This window comes from Heliangelus exortis, chromosome 7 (assembly GCF_036169615.1).
Source record: "Heliangelus exortis chromosome 7, bHelExo1.hap1, whole genome shotgun sequence".
NCBI lineage: Eukaryota > Metazoa > Chordata > Aves > Apodiformes > Trochilidae > Heliangelus > Heliangelus exortis.
Genome location: NC_092428.1, coordinates 28559946 through 28582548, shown reverse-complemented (window position 1 = coordinate 28582548; position 22603 = coordinate 28559946). Strand labels below are relative to the sequence as shown.

At 40.3% G+C, this 22603-nt stretch overlaps 1 protein-coding gene across 2 annotated transcripts in view; it reads left to right on the top strand.

Annotated features, from left to right (window-relative positions):
• Positions 1-7432: 7432 nt before the first annotated feature.
• Positions 7433-22603, top strand: part of PDZD8 (PDZ domain containing 8) — a 55555-nt gene continuing 40384 nt past the window's right edge. Inside the window, exons 1-2 of one of the 2 annotated variants that reach the window (XM_071749516.1) lie at positions 7435-7782; positions 7985-8497. In XM_071749516.1, the coding sequence (XP_071605617.1) occupies positions 8067-8497 (431 nt within the window). In that variant the 5' untranslated portion in view covers positions 7435-7782; positions 7985-8066. Of the gene's footprint in view, positions 8498-22603 lie in introns of both variants that reach the window. The other variant, XM_071749515.1, reaches the window with a different exon arrangement.

Genomic DNA, 22603 nt, shown 5'->3' with positions numbered 1-22603 from the left:
CAGTTCAGAGGGATTTGAATGTTTTCTCTGTCAGTACTTGTGAAATATACATGAGAACACTGATTTAAACCACATTTCTGCCAGAGGTTTTTATCTATTTGTACTGAAAATACAAACATTAGAACAACCCCCCGCCTCCAACATGTTTCCTAATTATTTTTCTGAAGTATTTTTGATACTTTCTTAGTGTAGGCAGTTCACTTCACCTCAGTGTCATATGCACAAACAAGGCAGAAAGTGTGAAGAAGTTATGGCCCAGACCCAGTCAAAGGATAAGGCCAGATGGCCCTGTTGCTACACAGATAACACAGTTTTCCAACTTGCAAAATATTTGTGAAAGTCTGAGTCACTTCTATCCTTACAAATGTCACTTTTTAAGTGTGAAACATGAGGTTGTGTTTCTGGGTGAATTTAAGGCTGGCTGGTGTTTGCCTTGCTCTGAACAGACTCCCAACAGAAGAAGTACAGACAGCACAGTGTGAAACCAGACTATTAAATAAACTCTGAAAACTACAGGAATTGTAAGGTTCTGCTTTCTCAGCTGAAATGTGTTACTAATGGTATTTACAGATATTTTGGCAATACATCTCTTTGCCTTAAATAGTTGAACACAGCAACTCTTGTTATTACAAAGATGTAGTCCAAACTGAGATGTATGCATTACATATGTATATGTACAATATGCAGTCCACAGATATGTGTGCAATTATTATTATTTCCCATTAAACACAGTGTTTGGGCCACCTCATGAAAAAAAGCTCCACGAGCTTGTGCAGAAGTATGTTGTGAAACATAAAACATAAAATAAAACTAATTGTGTGAGGATGAGCCTCAGGAGTCCCCACGCCCCTTCTCATTCCTGGAATCCTGAAGCACCAATACAGGCATGGGAAGATGGCTGGGAAAAGCTGTCAGTAGGGAGGGACAGAAATGAGGATATGTAAATAACAGTTTCCATTCACCTTTCCTGAGCTTCCTGCCAATACAAAATATTGAGCAACAAAAAGCCAATCTCCTCCTCAGTGCTCAAAGGGCCTCGAGTTCATACAAGCCGTGGACCTGAGCTGGCCACCTTCCAGCTTTGCTGTGGGAACTGAGGAAGCTGTTTCTTTACTTAGTGCTTGTCAGACTCACCTCTAAAACGGACTATTTTGTTGGGTTCTTGGTTGGTTTGGTTTGGTTTTTTTTTTTCTTTTTTGGGTTTTTTCTTTTTTTTTTTCCAGATGTATTTACATCAAAATGCCTGGTCTAGCTTCTACCACTGCCTGGGACAAGTTATTTTCATTTTGATGTAAACCACTCAGTTTGTCAGGTTGGAGGAAGAGGGGGGGGGGGATGACCAAACCTAGGTAGGGGGGGTGGAGAGGGGGAATGAAAGGATCTTTTCAGGCATCTGTGCAAGGTTCAACTCTGCAAACGTATTTATGTGTAGATGGACAGCTTTTACCTACAGCCCTGGGTGGGTGCCTGCAAGAAGCCAGGGGAGTCCCAGAGTGTGGGCTGTCCACAGCACTCACACAGACCACACCTCTGCTATGTAATTAGATCATCTGATGAGTGAAATCTTTTTTTTTTTTGCCTTTTTAATGGCTTAATACTACACATGAAACTCAGAGGCAATAAGAAATGTGAATAATGGTGAAAACCCAGAATCTTCCTTTTCCGAGAAACCTCACCGGATTCAGAATATTTCAGAAATACTCCCTCTGATTTGGACAACGGAGGGCAGATTCCTTCAGATCCCCTACAATTCCCTTATTTTGTTTTTCTTTCCAGCTGAGCCAGCACCAGGGGAGCTGTAACAGAGCTACAGAAACCCAAGACCTGCCACTGCCTGTCACTGATCCCAGGACTGCAGCTGGTGAAATTGGATTATTGGGTATTTGAGCAAGCAAGCAAGCACCCTCCTGAGACCAGGACATGGATCTCGGGCTCAGATTCTAGGAGTGCCAGGCAGTTCTTTTCCCCCCCCCTTTCTCACCCCCCACCCCGTTCATGGCCATAAAGGTTCATAAAGAGTCTCTGAGCTGAAATGGCTGCAGCAGGGACACGTGTTCAGCTCTGACCTTACTGCAAGGGTGGTGAATTCCAGCAGAAGGAAGGAAGCTTCTCGCTGTGGCCTGATTTGACTGAGCTTATCTGGAGGCTAAAGAGACAGAGCAGATGCTGTGTGACAGGATGCTGCCAGGACATGAGGCAGAAACCCCAGCCCAGCCACACTGGAAAGCCTGGGAGCAGCCACCTACCTGCAGGGAATTACACTTTTAATGAAGGGCATGCAAAGCACAAAGCCTCACAGGGACCCTCATCCCAAAAATTCCTCTTTATTCACTGAACCCTTACACAAACTCAGTGCAGCTTCTCGAGGTCTCTCCACCAGCCAGAGGCTGCTCTGGACTAATCTGGGGAGTATTAAAAAAACAGTGTGGAACATCTGCAACATATTGATCACAGCATTATTACATTTGAAATGTATTAGGGGAAGTGGCTGAAACAATCTCCGTTCTCAGAAAGATGCTCTGGGAATGTGCAAGAGGGCCTTGGGGAGGCTGCCAGTAATTCTTAGGAGGGACAGTGAATTTGCTTTAGAGGATGTAAGGAAAAGGTACTTGAGTGGCCACTAAAAGGCAAATATAACTATCCCAAAACATATCATCTTCTAAAGGTTCAGCAAGCTCAAATTCAGGTGCACACCAGGAGTCAGCAAAGCAAAGTCAGTGAGAAGCAGAAGACACAACAAACCTCACTTGCAGCTGCAAGGTAAAGAACAGTTTCTGGGCTTCAGACAGACCAGCAGGAAGGGAATAAAGGAAATCTTTCATTTGCCTTGGATGCTTGTATAGAAAAAGCCTGAATTTTGTTATATTTACATCTAAAATGCTTGTTGGTTTATTGAGTTGTTTTTTTTTAATCTTGTAAAAATTATCTCAATGCTAAAGTTCCTACACAAAGGATCTTGTTTCATGATATAATAAAAGCCAGGGTCTGGGTGAGATAGTGGCAGAACCCCTAATTAAGACAGGATACTTTACACTTGCACAGGAGCCTCTTCAGGTAAGTATCCAAAGCACCTTTACATCCAAGATATTAATCTCTTGATTAAACAAGCCCAGCATACTTTTGATGATAATTAAAGGTGAGCTTAAGTCAAAATATTGGATTAGTATTTGGGTCAAACTGAACCTTGGATGAAAACTCTCTTTTTGTTTTGACATGTTCTGATCCAAACTCTTTGGGCTCTAAGCCACTATTAGTAACCAACTCAAGTGCTTTACTTGTTGCACACAAGATTGCAAAATGCTTCATAACAACCAGAGCATCCCCGTTGACAGTTTGTATTAAACTGGTAAATTGAGACACAAACTTAAAAGCCTTTTTTTTTTTTTTTTTTTTTTTTTTTCCAAAAGTGAATGTCCATTTGAGGCATCTGCATCTTTGGGCAGCCAATAGACAATTCTCTTTCTGTTGCTTCACTGTGTTTACAACTCCAAAGTAAACTGTAGTTTATTAGCTCTGAAAATTGAAGCTCATGAGCGTCAGGTAGCATCCAACCAAAAAAGCAATATCTAAAATACAATCCTATCTGGTAAACATGGGTATGGCTTCCTTTTCTGAACTCATACATTGGGTCATTTCTAGGATAGGAAGAAACCCCCCCTGAAATTCTTAGTTGTCACCCTAAAAAATAACTAAAAGCTGGGAGGTCACTTTTTTCAGCAGGATAAATGGCTGCATTCAACTCCATGGATGCAGCAATTCCACCTGGCTAATGATCTGCTGGAGGTTCTCTATAGCACTAATAAAGCCAAAGTATGATTGAGTCACCCAAACCATATTTTTCCCCTTCTCTTCTGAGAGGAGGAACTTAGCTCATGACTGTGAAATGTAATTGAGGGATTTGGAAATGAATATTGCTCTAGTGGAAGGTGGCCCTGCCCATGCAGGGGTTGGAATGAGATGATCTTTAAGGTCCCTTCCAACCCAACCCATTCTGTGATTCTATGAAGCAGGTCTGATGACTGCATTTCTTTTTTTTTTTTCTTTTAATTTATTTAAACTGTCTCTTCAGAATCGGTCCAGACCAGCTGCTCTCTGTTCAGCTCATCCTGCCTGAAACTGCAGATGCCTGAGGACATTTAAAAGGACACTTCCTCCAGCAGCTTGTCACCAGTGTAACTTCCAGCAATCTTTGTACTGAACGGCCTTCAATGGATTTTTTTTTTCCTCGTGAATTTACCCAATCACTTTCTAAACCCTGTTTCATGCAGCACCATGAGAATGGTCATCTAATTTCAGCCTCTAAAACATTTAATGCAACAACAATAGGGGGCCGAGCAAAGAATGAAACATTTTTGCCAGCACATATTACAAAAGCAGGCAGGGACTCCAGTCCAGTGATGAAGAAAATTACTAAAACCAGCCATTACAAAACAACCCAGCACTTCCTGCTTTGACAAATAGATTTTTTTAGGCTACTTTGCAGTTCAGAAACAAAACAAAACACACCTATAATTGCTTTTTAAGCTTGTGATGTGGATGTTTCTTTCCTTAGTGCCATGACACGAACTTTGTAAGTGTGCCACTTGGACTGGTCCTGCTGGTCTGGGGTTAACTTGGAGCAGTCATACATGAGATGAATCAAGACATTTGTTCCCTGGGCATCACTACTCTCTGCTTAAAACAGGAGCACTGGCTCAAGCAAATGTCCCTTGTGAGGATTTATTCTACATTTTCTCTATTAAGTTACTGGGCTCCACATATTTTGCAACCTGCATACACCATCACTCTTGCAAAGTGTTGAAAATTGGTTTTGAAGTTCTACACTTAGAGGTTTGCTGCTGTCATGTCCTCCAATTAATTTGAGAGAGCATTTTCACTGAACTATAGGTGAAACATCCTTTTTAATACACTCTCCCCTAGTACTTTTTTCTCTAAATTAAAAAACCCTGCATATAGGCTCTAGGCTTTCTGCATGCTTTTCATCCTATTAAATAATTTACAGCTGTTCAAAGTGCAAATAGTTGAGAACATTCTGCACAGTTTTGCAAAGTTTTGTAGCCAGAGTGGGAAGTGGTGAGATTGCATACACCTTCCTATTTATCCAGGCTCACAGAAAATGCAAATAGCAGCTTCCAAATTGAAGTCAAAGTAGAGTATGCTCTTACAGTCCCTTTTTAGACACTATTAAGATGAGGTTTTTTTCTCCTCGACTTGACAAATTTAAATAATTTTCTATTTCAACCTCATTTTATGTTAAATAACATTTTTGTACATGCATTTGGTATTCATGTCAATGCATTTGCTGCTGTTTCCCTTTACTTTCACTTACTGAAAACTCTTAAACACACCCAAGACTTGCTCTGTGGTGTGTCTGAGATAACACAGCTCCTGCTGGAAAAATCCTGGGGAGAGGAAAAAAGCTATTACTGAACAGAACGTTTCAGAGGCTCTTCACCTGCCATCAAGTGCACAAAATGTCCCAAAATTCCTATTCTTCAGAAGAAAAAAATACTCAGTTGAGACATCTGCAACATGATTTTTTTTTTCCTCCTGCTGTTCCTCCTGACCCAACACCACTGCCTCTCTGAACACACTGTTCCTTATCTGAGAAGCCATTTAGCTGCAAATCCCAAACCCTTCCCTTCTTAGCACATATGCCTTCATTCACCATGAAAAAAGCCCATAACAGAGCAGCTCAAATGTTGGACTAATGACCTCTCTGGTATTTCTATAGAAATGCTGTGTTAAACACCCAGGCATTTCAACTTTCAGTCACAAGACCTATAAAAAATTCATACTCTGAATCTCCAGTTTCAAACCACAGCGCTGCATCATTAAGAGCTTTTCAATCCTCCCACCCCACATGCTTCATAAAGGGGAAGGGGAAGGCAGCTTTTATCTTCATGGCACTTAAATCTCACATTTCTCCTTTTGTTTGCATTTTTAAGTAGTTCTGGAGGTTGGAGGAAAAAAAAAAAAAAAAAAAAAAAAAAAGTGAGCCTGAGTTTTCATTTATTCTATTATCTGAGAACCTTTCAGCTAAATAAAAACAAGCGTAAAAACCAAGCTTTATCATGTAGCTTTTGTCTCAAATATTGTCTTTCACAATTGTCTTTCACAAAATACAAAGCTTCAAGACTGAAAAACTATCCCTGACACATGGAAGCACCTGGAAAAACAACGTGCAACTGCTGTAATGCATCCTCCAGCAGCACATACAGCTTTGATATGGCCTTTAAATGAGTTTGTTGGATTAGAATAACATGGCTTTTTTAAAGTATATTTTCTAGTTAAAAATACTGTTATTTTATATGACTCTTCTCTAAACCAAATTTGAACATAGTGGGTCTCTGGGTTAGTCTCTCAAAACATCTGAAACAACTCTAAAAGCATCCACGTTCCTCCCACTCATTGTAGCCCTGCCTCACATCTTAGTTCTTTCTATCTGTGTTCATGCCTTTTTAAGCAATTTTGGCCTCAGTCTTTTCTGGTCCTCAGTTTGATGGCCAAGTTCTTGCTCTGCCTCTTGCACACAAACTGCTGTCCTTGACTGCTGCAGTGGTCCAGCCCTACATCTCCTGCACATCAGAGGCTGCAGTTGTCACTGTGCAAAGTTCTCAGCTTTCTTTCCTTTGCATTCCTTTAATCCGTGTGCTTACTTTTTAAACTTCATTTATTCAGCATATATTCAATGCCAACTCTTAAGAATTAGGAAACAGGCGAAAAGGATGGAAAGAGTTTCATATCTTATCATGCACTCCAGCAGAGCTTGATAAAATGTCACCTATGTAGGATTTCTTAAGCCTGCTACAAGCAAGCAGGAAAGCAAGGTTATAGGAAGGCACAGAGCCTCACAAAAACAATTTTCGTTTCTTTGCCCGTCTCCAGAGCGATTTTACTACAGCAATCAGCATCCACCTGCCCCTTTCTGAGAAGACCCAATATCCTTTCGCTCTTGCCACTCCTCCTACGTTCCCGGGGCGACAGAAAGTGACCAACGAAACCAATCACATCCCCCCAGCCGGAACGTTTCCCCCCACTCAGCGATGCCGTAATGACCCCCGCGGCTGACGCGTCCCGGACACCCCCCGGACCGGACCAGAACAGCGCTGAGGTAACTCCCCACAGCAGCCGCCCGGCTCCCCGTCACAAGTGGCGGAGCGGGGATCGGACGCTTCACAGCCCCTTCCCGAAGGCCGAGAATATAGAGAGCACTGAGGGGAACCGGAGGCACCGTACCCGACCCGGTCCGACCCGGTTTGTCCCTGCCTGACCCCTCAGCGCGTCTGACGGGACCGCCCCGCGCCTGCGCCCGCCGCGCTATGACGCCAGGGAGCGGGGCTGCGTGACGTGTGCAGCGCCGCTCCGCCGGCTCCACCAATGGGATCGCGCCGAGCGGGGAGGCCCGCGCCGCCGTTGGCTGCCCCCGTCCTGGCCCCGCCCCCTGCTCCGCCGCCGCGCAGAGGGCGGCGTAGGGACCCGGATGAGGCGGCCCGGGGCGGGCGCCGCCGTTAAGCGCCGGGGTGCGGGCGCGGCCCCCGCCATGGCGGCGGCGCGGTGAGGGCGGACGCGCTCCGGGCGCGGCGTCGGGCAGCGCGGCGAGGATGCTGCTGGTCTATGTGATCCTGCTCTCGGCGCTGGCCGGCTGCTTCCTCACGCTCTTGTTCCAGCTCTTGCTTCTCTACAGGAAGAAACCGGAGCTCTCCGGGGTCGCCGGAGCTTTCGACGGTCTCGTCTACGCTCGAGTCTCGCCTAGCCACAGCCTCAGGGATTACTTCCAGGGTTCGGAGCCGCCCGGCAGTCAGGCGTCTCCTGATCCGACTCCCGGACCGGGCCCGGCCTCGGCGCCGGCCGCCGGCGCTGCTCCCGCAGCCGCCCCGGGCCCGGAGCCCGGTGCCAAGCAGCAGCCGGAGCCCCCTCCGACCCCCTCCTCCAGCGAGGAGACGTGCCACTTCCTCAATGCCATCTTCCTTTTCCTCTTCAGGGAGCTCAGGGACACAGCCCTGGTCAGGAACTGGGTCACCAAGAAGATCAAGGTGGAGTTCGAGGAGCTGCTGCAGGCCAAGATGACGGGAAAGGTGCTGGAGGGGCTGAGCCTCAGGGACGTGTCTCTCGGCAGCGTCCTGCCCGTCTTCAAATCGGTGAAACTCATCCGGCCGGTGGTCTGCAACGAAGAGGGCTGCCCCGAGGAGCTGAGCTTTGAGGTAGAGCTGGAGTACAACGGTGGCTTCCACTTGGCCATCGATGCCGACCTGGTCTTTGGGAAGTCCGCCTACCTCTTTGTCAAGATCTCCCGGGTGATGGGGAAGCTGAAGTTGGTCTTCACACGCCTGCCCTTCACGCACTGGTCCTTCTCTTTTATGGAAGATCCCGTGATACTCTTTGAAGTGAAGTCTCAGTTCGAAGGGAGACCCATGCCTCAGCTCACTTCCATCATCGTGAACCAGTTCAAGAAAGTTATAAAGCGCAAGCACACCTTACCCAATTACAAAATCAGGTAAGGTGTCGCGTGTTCTCGGTGTTACTGTGGCTGGAATGCCATTAGAACTCCTGTTTTGCTTGTAATACATAAGAAGAGGTGTTTTTCCTTGTACATTGCTTGCTTGATACTGAAATCTTTTCATGGAGGTGAGCATTGTTATGTCTTATGGAAATGTGAAGAAGCTGTTGCATAGTGAGATGGTGACATGTGCCAAACTGTGTCTAGCTAAATGGCAGAATTAGTAGGTATCAACAGTTTTGGGATCCTGCCAGATGTCCAAAGACACAACCGTGATGATATTCCTCTTCGGAAAAAGTAGAAGGATGCCTTTGTGGAGAGCATGTGGGTTTGGGGTGTCCTCCCAAATTTCTGCCACTGGTGAGCCACCTGGGCAAGCCTTGTGGCTTGTGCTTACCTGTAAAGGTAAGGTGGTTGATACTTAATGTGAGAAAGAATAGAGTTCACTCTCTAGGGAATATTTTTGAGATCCCATGATAGATGGTGTCTTCTTCCTTTCTGGTTTGCTCTGTTTCTTCAATAAATATGGGTAAATCTGTAGCTGATAAGAGAAATCTTCCCACTATTGTGGTAAGTAAAACTTTGGGTGTCCTGTTGGGTTTTTAACCTTTTTTTTTTTTTGCTGTTGTTGTTGTAAGATAGTAAGTTTTCTTTTATAAATGCCCACACTGCAGCACAGACTGCATTATAGAGTGAGTAGAATGAAATGTTCAGTGCTATTTCTGTAGAAGTGGCAAGTGACATCTTTACTTTGATTGCACCCTCATGTCTGATTAAAAGGTATTGAATGTCTTACCGCTGTTCAGATACTATGTTCCCTTTCTGTCATGTGTCTTACCACTAATAGGATATTATGTTTCCTTTCTCTTACATTTATTCTTCCTAGCATGTAGGGTTAAATAAGGTTGTAAGCTTAAATAAGGATCTTTGGTTTTGTTTACCACATTCTTCTGCAGTAAGTCTTAAAATGCCTGTTTGAATTTTGAAGTGTAACTAGCTTTGCAGGGATGTAATTTTTACAGACTTTTCAGCTAGTTCTTCTGCAATAAAATTTAAGAGTTCTCAAGGTTAAGAGCTCTTACAAAGCAATATGTAGGTCCTTTGAGTAACGTGGTGGTGCTTTCAGATTTTGAGGTACTGGTTTGCTCTCTCCAGAAGAGAGCAATCAATCCTGGGGCAGCAGGGAAGCTGCCACAAGCAAGTTTGCTTCTATTCTCTCACTGTGTTAGAAAGAGACTGGAGCTGGCAGCTGTGAAGAGCCCAAAGGAGAAGCTGGAACAGCACAGTTGTGGAGCACTCTGAGCACACCCAGCAAGAGCATGCAGAGCAAATTATCTTTATACTCTCCAGGAAAGTTTTTAGGGTTCCTGTTGAACCACTATTAATGTGTTCCTTCTCTTCAGCAGAGTAAGATGGATTTTTCCACTGGGAGATGCACCTGGGCTGTAGGGTGCTCTGATTGTTTAGTTGGATATAATTAATTTTTCATGTATTTCTCAAACTTTCTGTACCAGAAGGAATGGATGAGACAGGTGGGCCACTGACATGTTAAAGGGACTGGAGAGGACAGTGAGGAAAGAAGAAGAGCACAATGTTTGGGATGGAAATGAGTAGAAGTATGAGGATAGAATGTAATTGACACAGAGAACAACATAGGAAGCATTATTATTACAGGACTAAAGAAGCACAAAATGTTATTTTAAATGTTTTCTTTAAGTTATAAGGAGTTGGGAATTTGTGAATGTTTGTGAGAGAAATACAGTATCATAGGTGGTTTTCACACTAGGTAGTAGGCTGGTAGCACAGGATGGCAAACATTCAGTGAAAGTGTCCAGCCTTGAATATGGTGCTTTTGACCTTTAAATTTTATACCATGTTCTGAGTGTGTCATTCCCCCCACTGTGCTGTGAAGGAGGAAAGCAGGACAGTCAGCTTAATGCTCATTAATGAAATTGTCTTAAGGTAGGAAGATTGGGTCAAGGTGTCCTATCTGTCTTAGAACTTTGCCTTTAAAACATCAAGTGGGATCACCTTTAACTTTAACAGACACCTTTAACTGTCTGTGAACCTTCAGCTGTCCATAGGTTTGGTGGAACACAGACATCAGGGTGTCTCAGATGAGTTTAAGCAGGTAGATTCCTCCCTTGACAGCAAAACTTGGTAAAAAAAAAAGTTGAGTAATAACAATGCACTCATAGTTGGGAATTGAGACATTATGGTTATACACTATGGAGAAGTGATATGGAAAAATCAAGCCTCCTGCAGATGGTGGTATTTTTAATAGAATTTGTAGGAATACCTTGGTTTAGGATTATGGGATGTCAATATATTCCTTAGCAAAGCATGGATAGGAAGAAGTTAGGAGTGCTTCATAACTGCTTAATAACCTGTTGCCTCACTTAAAGCTTAATAATTCTCCATCTACAGGGAATGTGCTTATCCTGTCCCCATTTTTTCCATATGGACCATATGCCTTTTGTTTAAGTACACAGTACTTGCTTCCATGTGTAATTCAAAACCTTTCTGATGTCTCTTTAGTCTTGCTCAAATAACTTTGTAAATAAATCTTTGAATAGCAGTAATTACAAGCCTGTAAACAACAGCACTTGGAGTGTGAGTTCTCTTTTCAGCTGCTTAAAAGGGGCACTTGGTTACCCTGTTAGCTTCCAGATCCAAGTCCACAAAGGAGTTTCATCTTGTTCCAAGATGCTAGGTAGCATTAAAAATTATAATAGGCCATTGTCTTTGTGTTTTGTGTTAGGCAACTGCTAGAGGTTATTACTTGGTAGTGAATGGCATAAGAAGAGAACTTCTGCCAGTAGTTCATTTTGAACATCCTATAGCTGAGTTGGTGTCAAGCAGATCCCTCTGTTATTTAATCATAAAACTATTGTCTGTTGCTGAAGCCAAATTATTACACACACACTTTAGTATTCTTTCTTTCCAGTTATGGACAAAATTTTAAGCAGCAAAGCAGTGATTAATAAAATAAATCTTCTTTTGTATCATCCATTGCCAGGAGTAATGTTGTGTGTGGTGTGTAGGTAGCTTGAGAGTGGAAGGAGGCATCTTGAGTTCCCCAAGAGCTCTCAAGGATCAGTGTAGAAAAGTGAGTGCATTTTAAGGTCTGTCTAGCATTTTATGTACAATTTCCTCCCTGAAAGCAATTGTCTACTAATTGAAAAAGGAGGGATGCACTCTATGTCTAAACAAGTAAGTACTAATTTGTGTTTGAGTCTAATAGTGTGTAATCAGTTTTCTTTAGTTCTTTAAGAAATGTGTGTCTGGTAAAACATGCTATTTTGAAGCTGCTCTGCCAATTCCTATCTCATAGTAGAATTTGGTTAAATCTCTGGAAGCAAGGCTGCTGGTAAAATTCAGTGAATAGTAGGCTTTTCAAGTTATTTTTTGATAAAGGATTTGTGCAATTCAGTTAAGAGTAGCAAGAGTTTCTACTGGTTTGTGGTTCATTTTAGTCTTAACATGTCTGTTCTTGCTTTGTAATAAGAATGCAAACAGCTTTTCTGAAAACATTGAGGTCTGTCAAAGAAGTTTCTTGTTCAAATGTGGGGAAAATCTAAAATTACTTTCTTTTCCTCTCCAGTATACATGAGTTCAGTGCACTCTTGAAAAATTAGATGAGTCAATTTTTAAAATTTTTTTAATAACTAGTGCTAACCTCAGTAAGATACTGAAGACTCCTGGGTATCATTAAATTGCTTTTACATACTCCATAACTCTATTTTGACTTCATGAATCGTTTGAATTACACATTGGGGTTTTTTTAAGTTTTAGACAAGTTGGCCAACGGTTGGAGCTTGAGAATGAGCATGGAAAGTCTTGACTTCCCTGTTGGTTGGTTGTGGTGTCAGCTGCTGGTGTTCTGCAGGGTGGTCACTTACCCACCAGCTGGGTCTTGCTGTCCCAAAATGTCCAGTGCTCCTGCTCTCAGGAATGATACTCTTGCCACAGTGTATTTTTCTTATAGGTTCCTTTTTAGAGCAGAATGGTACATATTAATTATAATCACTTTGGTTTTCTATTGTATGTGCTCAAACACTTCTTTTCAAGTTAGTAGTGTAGGCATTGTTTGTGTTGGTTTTAACTTTCTATATTGTGTCCTTTTAATAGTAGGATAAAGTGGTTAATGCTAAGCTGTGGTTAGTAGCATTGCCACAGTGTTTTTCATACTAAAAGAGGTAGTAGGGACTATTTCAGATGTCTGTCTGCTTGCTTGCTTGTGGTGTTGCAGTGGTCATGGGCTCACCTGTTGGTTCTCTAATGAGCTGTACCTTGCTTGGGAACCTATTATTAAGCTGTTTATTGGTGGCAACCTTGGGATTCCCCCTCATCATGGCAGGTGTATAGGTACAGTAATTGTGCTGTATTCTCAAGTCTGTTCTTACCAGTCAGCTGTAGTTTTGTTGCTTTGCACACATCCTGATCTTGCTTTGCCTAGGTTTTGGAGAGATTTGGGTTTTGTTCTCTTCCTAGCCAATAAAAATACACTTTGCCTTCATGAAGGTGCAGTGTCCTCTGTGTGAGGTAAAAGGTGAGGAGGAAGTACTTGCAGTTTAGTCTCTTTCCAGAATTTAATCCCAATATATCTTAATCTGGAAAAAAAAAACCTGATTTGTTTTAAATTTAAGGTCTTGCAAGTTCATCCATTTATATTCTAAGGATTGTATTAGGTACTGCCTAAGCAGCAAGTCTGCTGTCTGTATGTTTTAAGAACACCTGATTTCTCTGTTACATTTTAAAAAGCCAGATTTTGTATTTTGTTGCTTTATTTTAATGTATGCTAGCACAAAGTGGAATAACTTTCTTTTCTTTAGAAGTAGTCTCACAAAAAGCACTTCTAACATTTCTGTATCAGGTGACATCTTGAGGTTGCTTTCAGCAGGGATTATCCTTGGAGTGATCACTTGCAATGAAATCAATCACATTAAATAGTTTTATGCCTTATTTGGGAGCTGGGGCTCTATTGAATTTTGCTGGTAAGACCCATTAGAAAACTTATTTAAATTTACCATTATAGAATGCAGTTTGAGTTACACAGCAGTTTCTTATTTTTGGCAAAACTTAAGATAAAGGAATGTAAGTGGCTATTGATTTGAAGTGAGTTTTAGAATAGAAATGATTTCATAATATGGTAATAGAGCTATTGGAAAACATAAAATTTAAAAATGTATATATTATTCATATGATGAGGTTATATTCAGGAATAACAGAAGTAATTAGTGGTTGGGATAGTGAGCATGTCTGTAACTTCAGAAATAAGCAGCCAGCAGAGACTTTCTCTACAGCTTCTGCAATGGGAGAGGGTATTCTTTTCCTAAGTGGTTTTCTTCTGTAGTTGTGATATCAATCTCTTGTACTAGTAAAATCTGTAAGGCACTTCTGTTTGATGTTCTCACTCCTGTTGCTGCTGAAAGGCAATAGAATGCCTTTTTCTAGGTGCAAAAATCTTCTTGTGTACAGAAGAATTGAAAAAGCCTGCAGGATCTGCAAAAAATGCTGGTAAAGCAGCAACCATGATACTTGTGGGGTTTCCAACTGTTTCAGAGAGATAATGCTCTGCATGATGCCAGCACAAAGCCTGGTGCTGCTCATGGCAAAGGGGAATCAGTGGATCTGCCTGTAGACAGTAGTTTCATGCTTGGAAGATTATCTTTGTAGTGCAGAGACAAGTGGTTATTCACACAGGAGTCAGATAAATTGATCTGTAGGCAACCTGACACACAGTAAACAAAACCATACCCTGGAACATTAAATGTTTTCCTTTCTTCAAGAATGCTACATGTGTAGGAGGAAGCTTTTTGTAGCACAGAGCTTTTTACTGTGCTTATTTTGCGTGGTCTAACTCAGACATGCATTGTGTCTGAAGGGCCACTAAATACATGCTTTTTCAGATTACATGGAACTATGTGGCACAAAGAATGTGTATAAATCTTTTTATGTTAATACCAAGTTCAAGACCTGGTGATTGTAGGGGTCTTGAAACCTTCTGATCTCCTCCCCCAGCTCCAGCACTTCACTGGATTTCACACTGGAAAAAAAAGCCTGAAAGAACTTCATTTTGGAACTTGTTCATTGCCAAGTCAGGTGTAATGAATGGTCAGGACATTTCCCACTATCTGGGTGGCATTCATTGCAGGTTAAGACTGAGCCTTTTCCTATGATTAGTCAACAAATGTTAACACTTTTTTACCTTCAAGGGTGAAGGACTAATACAACACTGACTTGAGGTGGATTATTTAAGAAAGTGGGAGACCAGAAGTCTAGACTAGATACCAGTGGTATAGAGAGGCACAGAAACAAAACCAGAAAATCTCAGTTGGAGGGAAAGATGGATGAAGACATGAAAGAGTAAGTTTGGGTGCTTGTGTTTGCTGCAGCTGGCAATGCAGTTAGCATTAAGGTTCATTGGTATGATAGGAAAACAAAACCTCTTTCAACTTCTTTTACTTGAAACAGTCTATAAAAGATTCTTTGTGCAATAATAATGAGAAGAAAATCGCCTCATTTAACACAGTTGCTGTTTTGTATTTTAAAAGATTACTTGATCTGCAGTGAACTTTTTTCATGTGGATAGTGATTAAATGTTTTAAAAATCTGGTAAAATTTATTTAGTACTTCATAGAGTTTTGCATGCAGTAGCATTGAGATTTTATTTCTGTTCATGGGAACTCTGATCTTGAACATTTAAGCTGATCTTGCTATTAAAATACTGTTTGTTCCTTTGTCATAATTTGCATAGCTTTCAGTTCTTTTAAATCAAATATGAAATAAGTAATAGCACTTTTAATTTTTTGAAAGGTAGCTTATTTCACAGTAAATCTAGGGCATGTAGGAGTTAGTGACATTGCTGAACTGGAGACATCAAACTAATGTCCAAGTTGGAGCAGGTAGGTGTGTTCAGGCACTGGAGTTGGGCTGTTCTGAATCACCTTCTATAGACTCTATGATGATTTTTAGTTTCTGTGGATATGCAGTGTGAGTCACCTTCCCCTACCTGTCACACAGCACTGGATTTTCCTTGAAGGAGAACTTCATGGAGGTGCAGAATTTACCTTGGGTAGCTTTCAGGAGCTCATTAGATGTCAAAATGCACGAGTCTCTTGTAGAATCTATTTTATATGTATTTAGTGTGTGAAAAGTTAATTTTTTAATCAGCAAATGGTCCTTGATCAGCGTGGATAAGGACAGGAGGCTTTGGTAATCCCTGTGGTAGAACAGTGTGATGCTCCAGTGACTTTGAAGCTTAGTCTCAGGCTGCTGCTTTCACTCCTGGAGCCAGTCCTTTCATGTTCCTGGGTTTCTATGGAAAACTGCTTGCTCTGCATTCCTGCAGAGATTGCCTGAAGTCACCCAATATGCTCCTGTGTTTACACTTCATGTTCACACTTGTTTGATTTAAAACTACTTCACCATTTCATTATTCTTGCTATTATTGTTCTTTAAAGAACGGTAATGGACTTTTTAAATTTAAAAACCTCTTTTAATATTAATAAGCCTTATTGTCTAATTATGAGTATGGAGAGAATGCTAGACATCTATGTTGTTCTGTTAATTTAATAAATAATTTGTGCCATCCCAGTCTGCTAAAGTAAAAAAACCAAAGCATTAATTGCAGAACCACAAAAACCTTTGCATGATGGTCTCAAACTGTGCTTTTGTCCAGAAGAAAGCAAAGATGCAATCTTATAAAAGTTCACTGGGAACAATTAGCTTTTTTTAGCAGGTTCCATTCTTTATGGTACATGAATATCAATATTTTATATAATTAAGAAAAAATGCTTTACTGTGTTTGTTTTGATGTTCAAGGGCTGGTGAGGGATCATTCATAACAATAATACTAATTGTGGAAATCAGTTTGTGTGAAAGGGGCTTGGGAGTCATTATTTTGCAGACATTTGTCAAGTTAATTGTGACATACTGATTCACAAGTAATTTCTTTGAGTAGCTTCTGCTGCAGTCACTGCGTTTCTGGTTAAACTAACAGCTTTACCTCAGTTTGAGAGTCAAAAGTAAGATCCACACAAAGTTTAGGAAGCTTTTCCCTGTTAATATTTACCTTCACTGTTTAATTAATTGCAGCTGTTTCTCAAGCCAGTTGATTCTAGGTTAGAATTCAGACTTTCAAGGGTTGCATGATCCCAGACCTAGTGAATTAGGGGAAAAAAAAATCTGCAGTGAAGACTTAATTTGACAGATACATTTGTGTTGCAAAGAAGGTTTCTGCAGTAAAGTTGGAGTTCAGAACCAACAGTGAAATGGTTGTGGATGCAGTGTTATTATTGATGTGGGTGCTCCTAAATTGCTCCACCCAGCAAGCTGAGTATGGGATATGCTGCATTTGCTTTGTAGCTCAAACTTCTTCATCACACCTGTCCAAAACCATTTGGCTGCATCTTCTTCCAGAAACATTCTTCCTTCTGGAAGGACTCTTATTCTTGTGGAGCCCTGCCCAGGTTAATAATTTTTCTCAGGACTTCGGAGTGCATCTCTGTTTCCTACAGCTCCCAACAGGGGCTCAGCAGCATTTTGGAGCTGTCTGTGACCATATACAGCTTTGAAAACTGCCCAGGAGATGCTGGGTGTAGCAGAAATGAGACAGAAAATCTTTATTTTTTGTGAGACGAGGAAAAGGCAGAAATTGTTTTCAGCTCTGTGTTGAGCTCTGGAAAGCTGCTTTGTTATTTTGTCCCTGCTGGCTGCTGTAATCCATTTTAGCCTTAAAATTTGATAGGACCAACTTTTCTAATTCCTTAATTCCCTTGTTCAGCTTGCAGCTTTGTTAGAGCTCAGCAGAATTGTTTGTGAGGAGCAGTTCACCCAGGTCTCTGTTAAAGCTGCTTGATGGGAAATACAGGGACCCCACTACAGCAATGAAGTTTTCATATTTTTGAAGACCTGCCAGATATCATAAAAATCTGTCTGCAATAAAGAATATTACAGAGATCAGCTGATGATAGTTAATCAGTCTCTTCCACAGTAATTAATTGCCAGATATGACTAGCATAAAATTAAATCAGGATAATCATAAGGGAATAATTTGTTTAGCAATTTGTGTGGCTTTAAGTGTAAAGTTTACAGGGATAATTTGAGACAGAAATTTACAAAATTATTTTTAAATGTATGTCCAATATTTTAAAATTATCTGTGAATATCTAAGGGAAATAACATACTTTGCTCCTGACTTCCCTAACTTAAATCTTACTGCTAAGCTTCAGTCTATTTCCCTGCATCACTTTTAGTGGCAGCATAGTTTGAAAAGTGGTCATTCAGAAGGAAATGTTTACAAATGTTACAATCTGCTTTTATAATGACAATAAGTACAAGATGCTGTGTTGTTTGACAGTGTCATTAAGTGTTGTTTGACAGCGTCAGAAGATACTGATACTTATAATATCTAATATTCCATATTTAAATTCCTTTAATGATGCTAAAACCTTTGAAAATTACCCTATCAAATAAACTTTGTCTATAATACTTTAAGTTGAATTAATTGCAGGTAAGAACTAAAATGGACTTTTACATGAATGTCACTTGTGTAGTAAATTACTGAAACCATTATCTCTGTTTGCTTGAGCTAAAATATAAAATAGGAAGAGCAGAAATTGAAGGGCAAAGTCTTGCAGTGACATGGTAGAAGGCTTTAGGGTGGTGTTTGAATCACTGCTGTGGATGATCTGGTTTGGTGAATAATTCCTAAGTAATTAAACAGTGGAAATGATGCAACATAACTCTAAAAATTTCAATATTTTGTATTTTTTTTTTAAATAATAACTCTATGTACTTGCTAAGAAAACTTAATGCAATGTGATGGAATAAACAAAACACATTCTAAAGTTGCCAAGCAGAGAGCCCAGGGGATTACAAGGGGAGGTGGGGTGGGAACAGCAATGTTAGTCAGTGGTATTGTTTTAAAACAATACTACAGAAACCCAGATTTTTAAAAATTATTATTATTCTCTGTCCCTCTTAAAGAAGAGCAAATTAGAGGATATACCCAAATTCATTATGGGGATGGTGGGGGAAGATTATGGTAATCAGAACAGCTGATTCCTTCAAATGTAATCACAAGTCCCAACTGGAACCTGTAATCAATGATACAGGATTTGCAAAGTGGGAAAAATCCTGTTAATTAACCTCACAAGCCCCTCCTGGATTTGTTTGTCAACAGAGGTGCCACAGGTGACATCCAGACTGAGCTTTGGCCTGATTTCCTTCTGTTTCTTTACAGTGTGGGCTGGTAAATGAAATAGAGTGACTCCTGCCTTTGTCTGAGGGCACAGCTGGCAAGTAGGTGACATGAAGAGTCCCCCAGTCCCCATCAGTGCCCTCCCCACCATCAGTAGCTGTGCTGTCAGTAAAACAGATTCTTAGTTATTGCTGTTTGGAGTTCTAAGATCTGTCATCTCAGCCTTGAATATGCTGCTGCTTCTGCTCAGCTCTGTCTCCACCAGAGATGCCACTTCAGGGGTGTGAATTGGACCATCCACTGTCTTGTCAGAAGTGCCTGGATAAATGTGGATAGAGGAGAAGCTTCTGTAGTTGAAGCATTTTTAAAATTTAGCTGGAGGAGTGAGGATAAGCCTTGGAAAGCTGTTGTGTATAGAATTCAGAACACAAATAGTTTTTCACTCTTTGTTTTCAAGCAGTTGTCATTTTCTGTTTAAACGATGGATGAGGATGTCATGAGATTTGGTTTGGTATGGACATGGGCTGGTGTTTACAGCAGAGGATTCAAACTCTTGAGCTCAATGGTTGAGCCATCTACAGACATTTAGACTACAATTAGAACATCAAGACTGTTTTCTGGTGAGACAGGGAAATTTTGTCTCCATCCTGTCTTAGAAATACAGCAGGATTTTGATCTCGGTCTCTTAATCTGGTCTCTTAAGTTGACTTCAGGTGGGTCACATACAGCTTAAAGAAAGCAAACACATGAAAACTCAGAGATATTTATGGTATTTAGAATTTGAAATTGGTTGGTTGGTTTGTTTGTTTGTTTGTGGGTTCTTTTTTGCAAAAAAGTGTACTGTCAAATTGATTTTCTTTGTGCTGATAAGAAGGTAGTTTGCTAGTTTGCTAAGCTGGTAAAAAAATTCTGTATTTACTTGTTTTACAGACAGCTGTATCCAACCTTTATGACTGTATTTATATTGACATCTGTCATATAAGCAGGAAAAAAATCTACTATCCTTTGTGGATGGAGGACTATTTACTGTTGTTCTTTTGTTTGTTCTTATAGAATGGCTCTTAAAGTTTTAAGAGTCTGATTGGAGATAAGCCTCAGAGGTACTGATAGGAAAGCCAACTTTAGTTTAAGAATCTGAAAATGTGTGAAACAATTTTGAAGAAAAAAAAAATCCCTTTTTTGTTGATCTGTTTGTTTTGGGGTGGGTTTTTTTTTTGTGTGTGTGTGTTTGTTTTTTCTTTTTTTGTTCACATCTTGTTTTAAAAGACTGTTCATACACCGAGAACTTATGTGTATGAGCCTCCCACATGCCTATGGCAGAATATCCTGAAACACAGTGGGTGGAGTGCCAGAACTGATTAACAGTTTTCCAAAAATTGCCTAGGAAAGAAATCTTACTGCAGTGTTTTTCAGGTTGTTAGGAAGCCAAATTTCCATGGGTGTGGTGGCTAAAGTTGAAATTAGTAGATTTTTATACTGAATAAGGGCATAGTTTGAATGACTGAAGTCTCCTGAATTTGGTAACTGACACTCCTTGAGCTTGTGCCTTGGGAAATCACTGGAAGATGGGGAATTCTTTTGCAAAATCTATAGTGGTCATACTTTCAAAGTTGTTTTCATAAATAATTATTGTTCAATAATTATTTTCAAAATAAGGCTGAGTTTCATTTTTATATCTTCATTGTGAAGAATGATATAAGCTTTGTGTTATAATACCTAACAAACTTAAATGTTAGCTGATAAGTCCCTTTTAAATCTCATGAATGTAATCATGGCTTTTTAGGAGTGGGTTTAATATCTTAGAATTTTTGTAGCCTACTCCTGCATTTACAAATGAAGCTGTAAATCTTCCTGCTTTTCCCATCAGAAAATGGGCTAATGGGAGCTTTTTCAATTTGTTTTTCTGTATTTAGCCCTTTACAATTGTGTTTGTACTGTAATTCTGGATATGCCTAACAGATGCAACAAATGGAAATGCATAATTGCTTGGTTATCTTTGGCAAGTTAAATAGATCTTCTTTTCCCCAGTTCGTAATAGATTTCCTTGTGCAACTGAAATTATTGAAATAGGTACTGGTAAGAGCAATTAATTTAGGTAAAAGAATAATTAATTTAAACAAGGTATAAAAGACTCCTGTCTTTTGTTAAAAGCTGGTTTAATGACTACAAAATAATATTACACAATAGTGAATACAATTAATGGGAATATAGATCAGATATTTCTTAAACCTGTTTCTTAAGCTAAACCATGGACTTACAGTCTTGTTCATAGTCAGTGAATTCCTCCTCCACAGAACTGGCAACTAAAAGGAAGAAGAGTGGTATTCAGAGGCTGAAAACACCCCAAATAAAGGCAACAAACTTGATTTGTTTGGGGTTGTTGGTGTTTTGTGAAGTTTTTGTGGGTTTTTTGTGTGGGTTTTTTGTTTTGTTTTGGTTGGTTGGTTGGTTTTTGTTGGTTTGGTTTGGTTTGTTTTTTTGGTGTGTTTTAAGTATATTTTTTTTTTCAGATGCAATTTTGATCTGGACATTCTGAGTCAAGTGGCAATGAGATGAGAGCAAATGAGCCACTGTAGTGACTCTGAAATATGGCATGAATAAATTGTAGGAAGTTTTTGCCTATGAAGGAGACATAATGACTGCATGCAGTGTCTGGAAATGTTTTTGCTGTGCTTTGTACGTGGGAGAATTCAGTATTATGCTTTTTTAGAGTATAACTACAATCCTGTGTATTAACTGAGTAACTTCATTATCTTTCAGTGTAATCATCAGAGTTAATTCTTCCTGTGAAACTATTTTTTTGCTGTTTGTGTCTCATGTTAGTTATCAAGAAACACTTTTGCTACTATTCTTTTAAATATTATTCTTGTACCTTTTTTCACTTGCTAAAATGTCACCTTCAGTTTGATTGATGCAGATTCCTCTTATTAAGTTAAAATGTTGCTCTTCAACATTTTCTTAAGTGTACTTTTTGAATTTTAGACTTCTGGACAAGTAAGTAGATCCATGTGGGGAGGGAGACTGATAACTTAAAAACAAATTCAAAAGGCACTAGAAACATTTAATATAAGGCCCTTTTTAAAGTTGTTTTCAGGTTTTTAGCTTTGTTTTGCTTTGAAACAGCTTGCAATATCCATGCAGGGTTTTGGGCAGGGACATCAAGTGTTTTGTTTTTTCTAGTACACCTACAACATGCCTATTTTGTTCCTCAGGAGAAGATGAAGAGTTTACAAAAAGACTTAGCAAATACGGTTTAAAGACAGTGAGATCACTCCCTCACTAAATCTACCTTAATTCTGATAGTTGTTTAGTACAATTTTACAGCTTTGAGATTGAGAAGAAGGCTTTTAGATGTCTGGATTGAGTTGGTGTAACCCTGCTTAGGGGGTAGTTCAAGGATTACCTTTTGGTAACATTTTACTTGTACTGTGAGGAGCAGCTCCTGGGTTTCCTTCCTTACAGAACTGTCATGGCTTCAAAGTTTTGTTCTTGGGCAGCAGCAGTGAGTGGACCTGTTGCAAAATTTGTTATGGGCTTGTTCTCTACTGATGGAGGGCCACTAATCTCTTTGGTCATTGATGAAAGTTAACTGGATGGATGTTTAAAGTTCTGTACAGCTAAGCAGAAGCCACATAATTTTTCTTGCTCAGAGTCTGGAAAGTGAGAGCCTTGAATCCCCAAGAGCAACCTACCAGAACTGCCCAGCTCCCAGGGTGGGTGCTGTGATGAGGTCAGAGACCAGCTGAGATTCACTGAGAAATTTGGTTTGCTGTCAGTGTTCCTTTACAAACTTTTTAGTAGAGGCTTACTGGTAGGGTATGTGGCATTTTTTCATTCTTCATCAATGTGATGAATTTCTCTAAGGCTTTTATTGGTGGACTTCTAAAAGATGGACT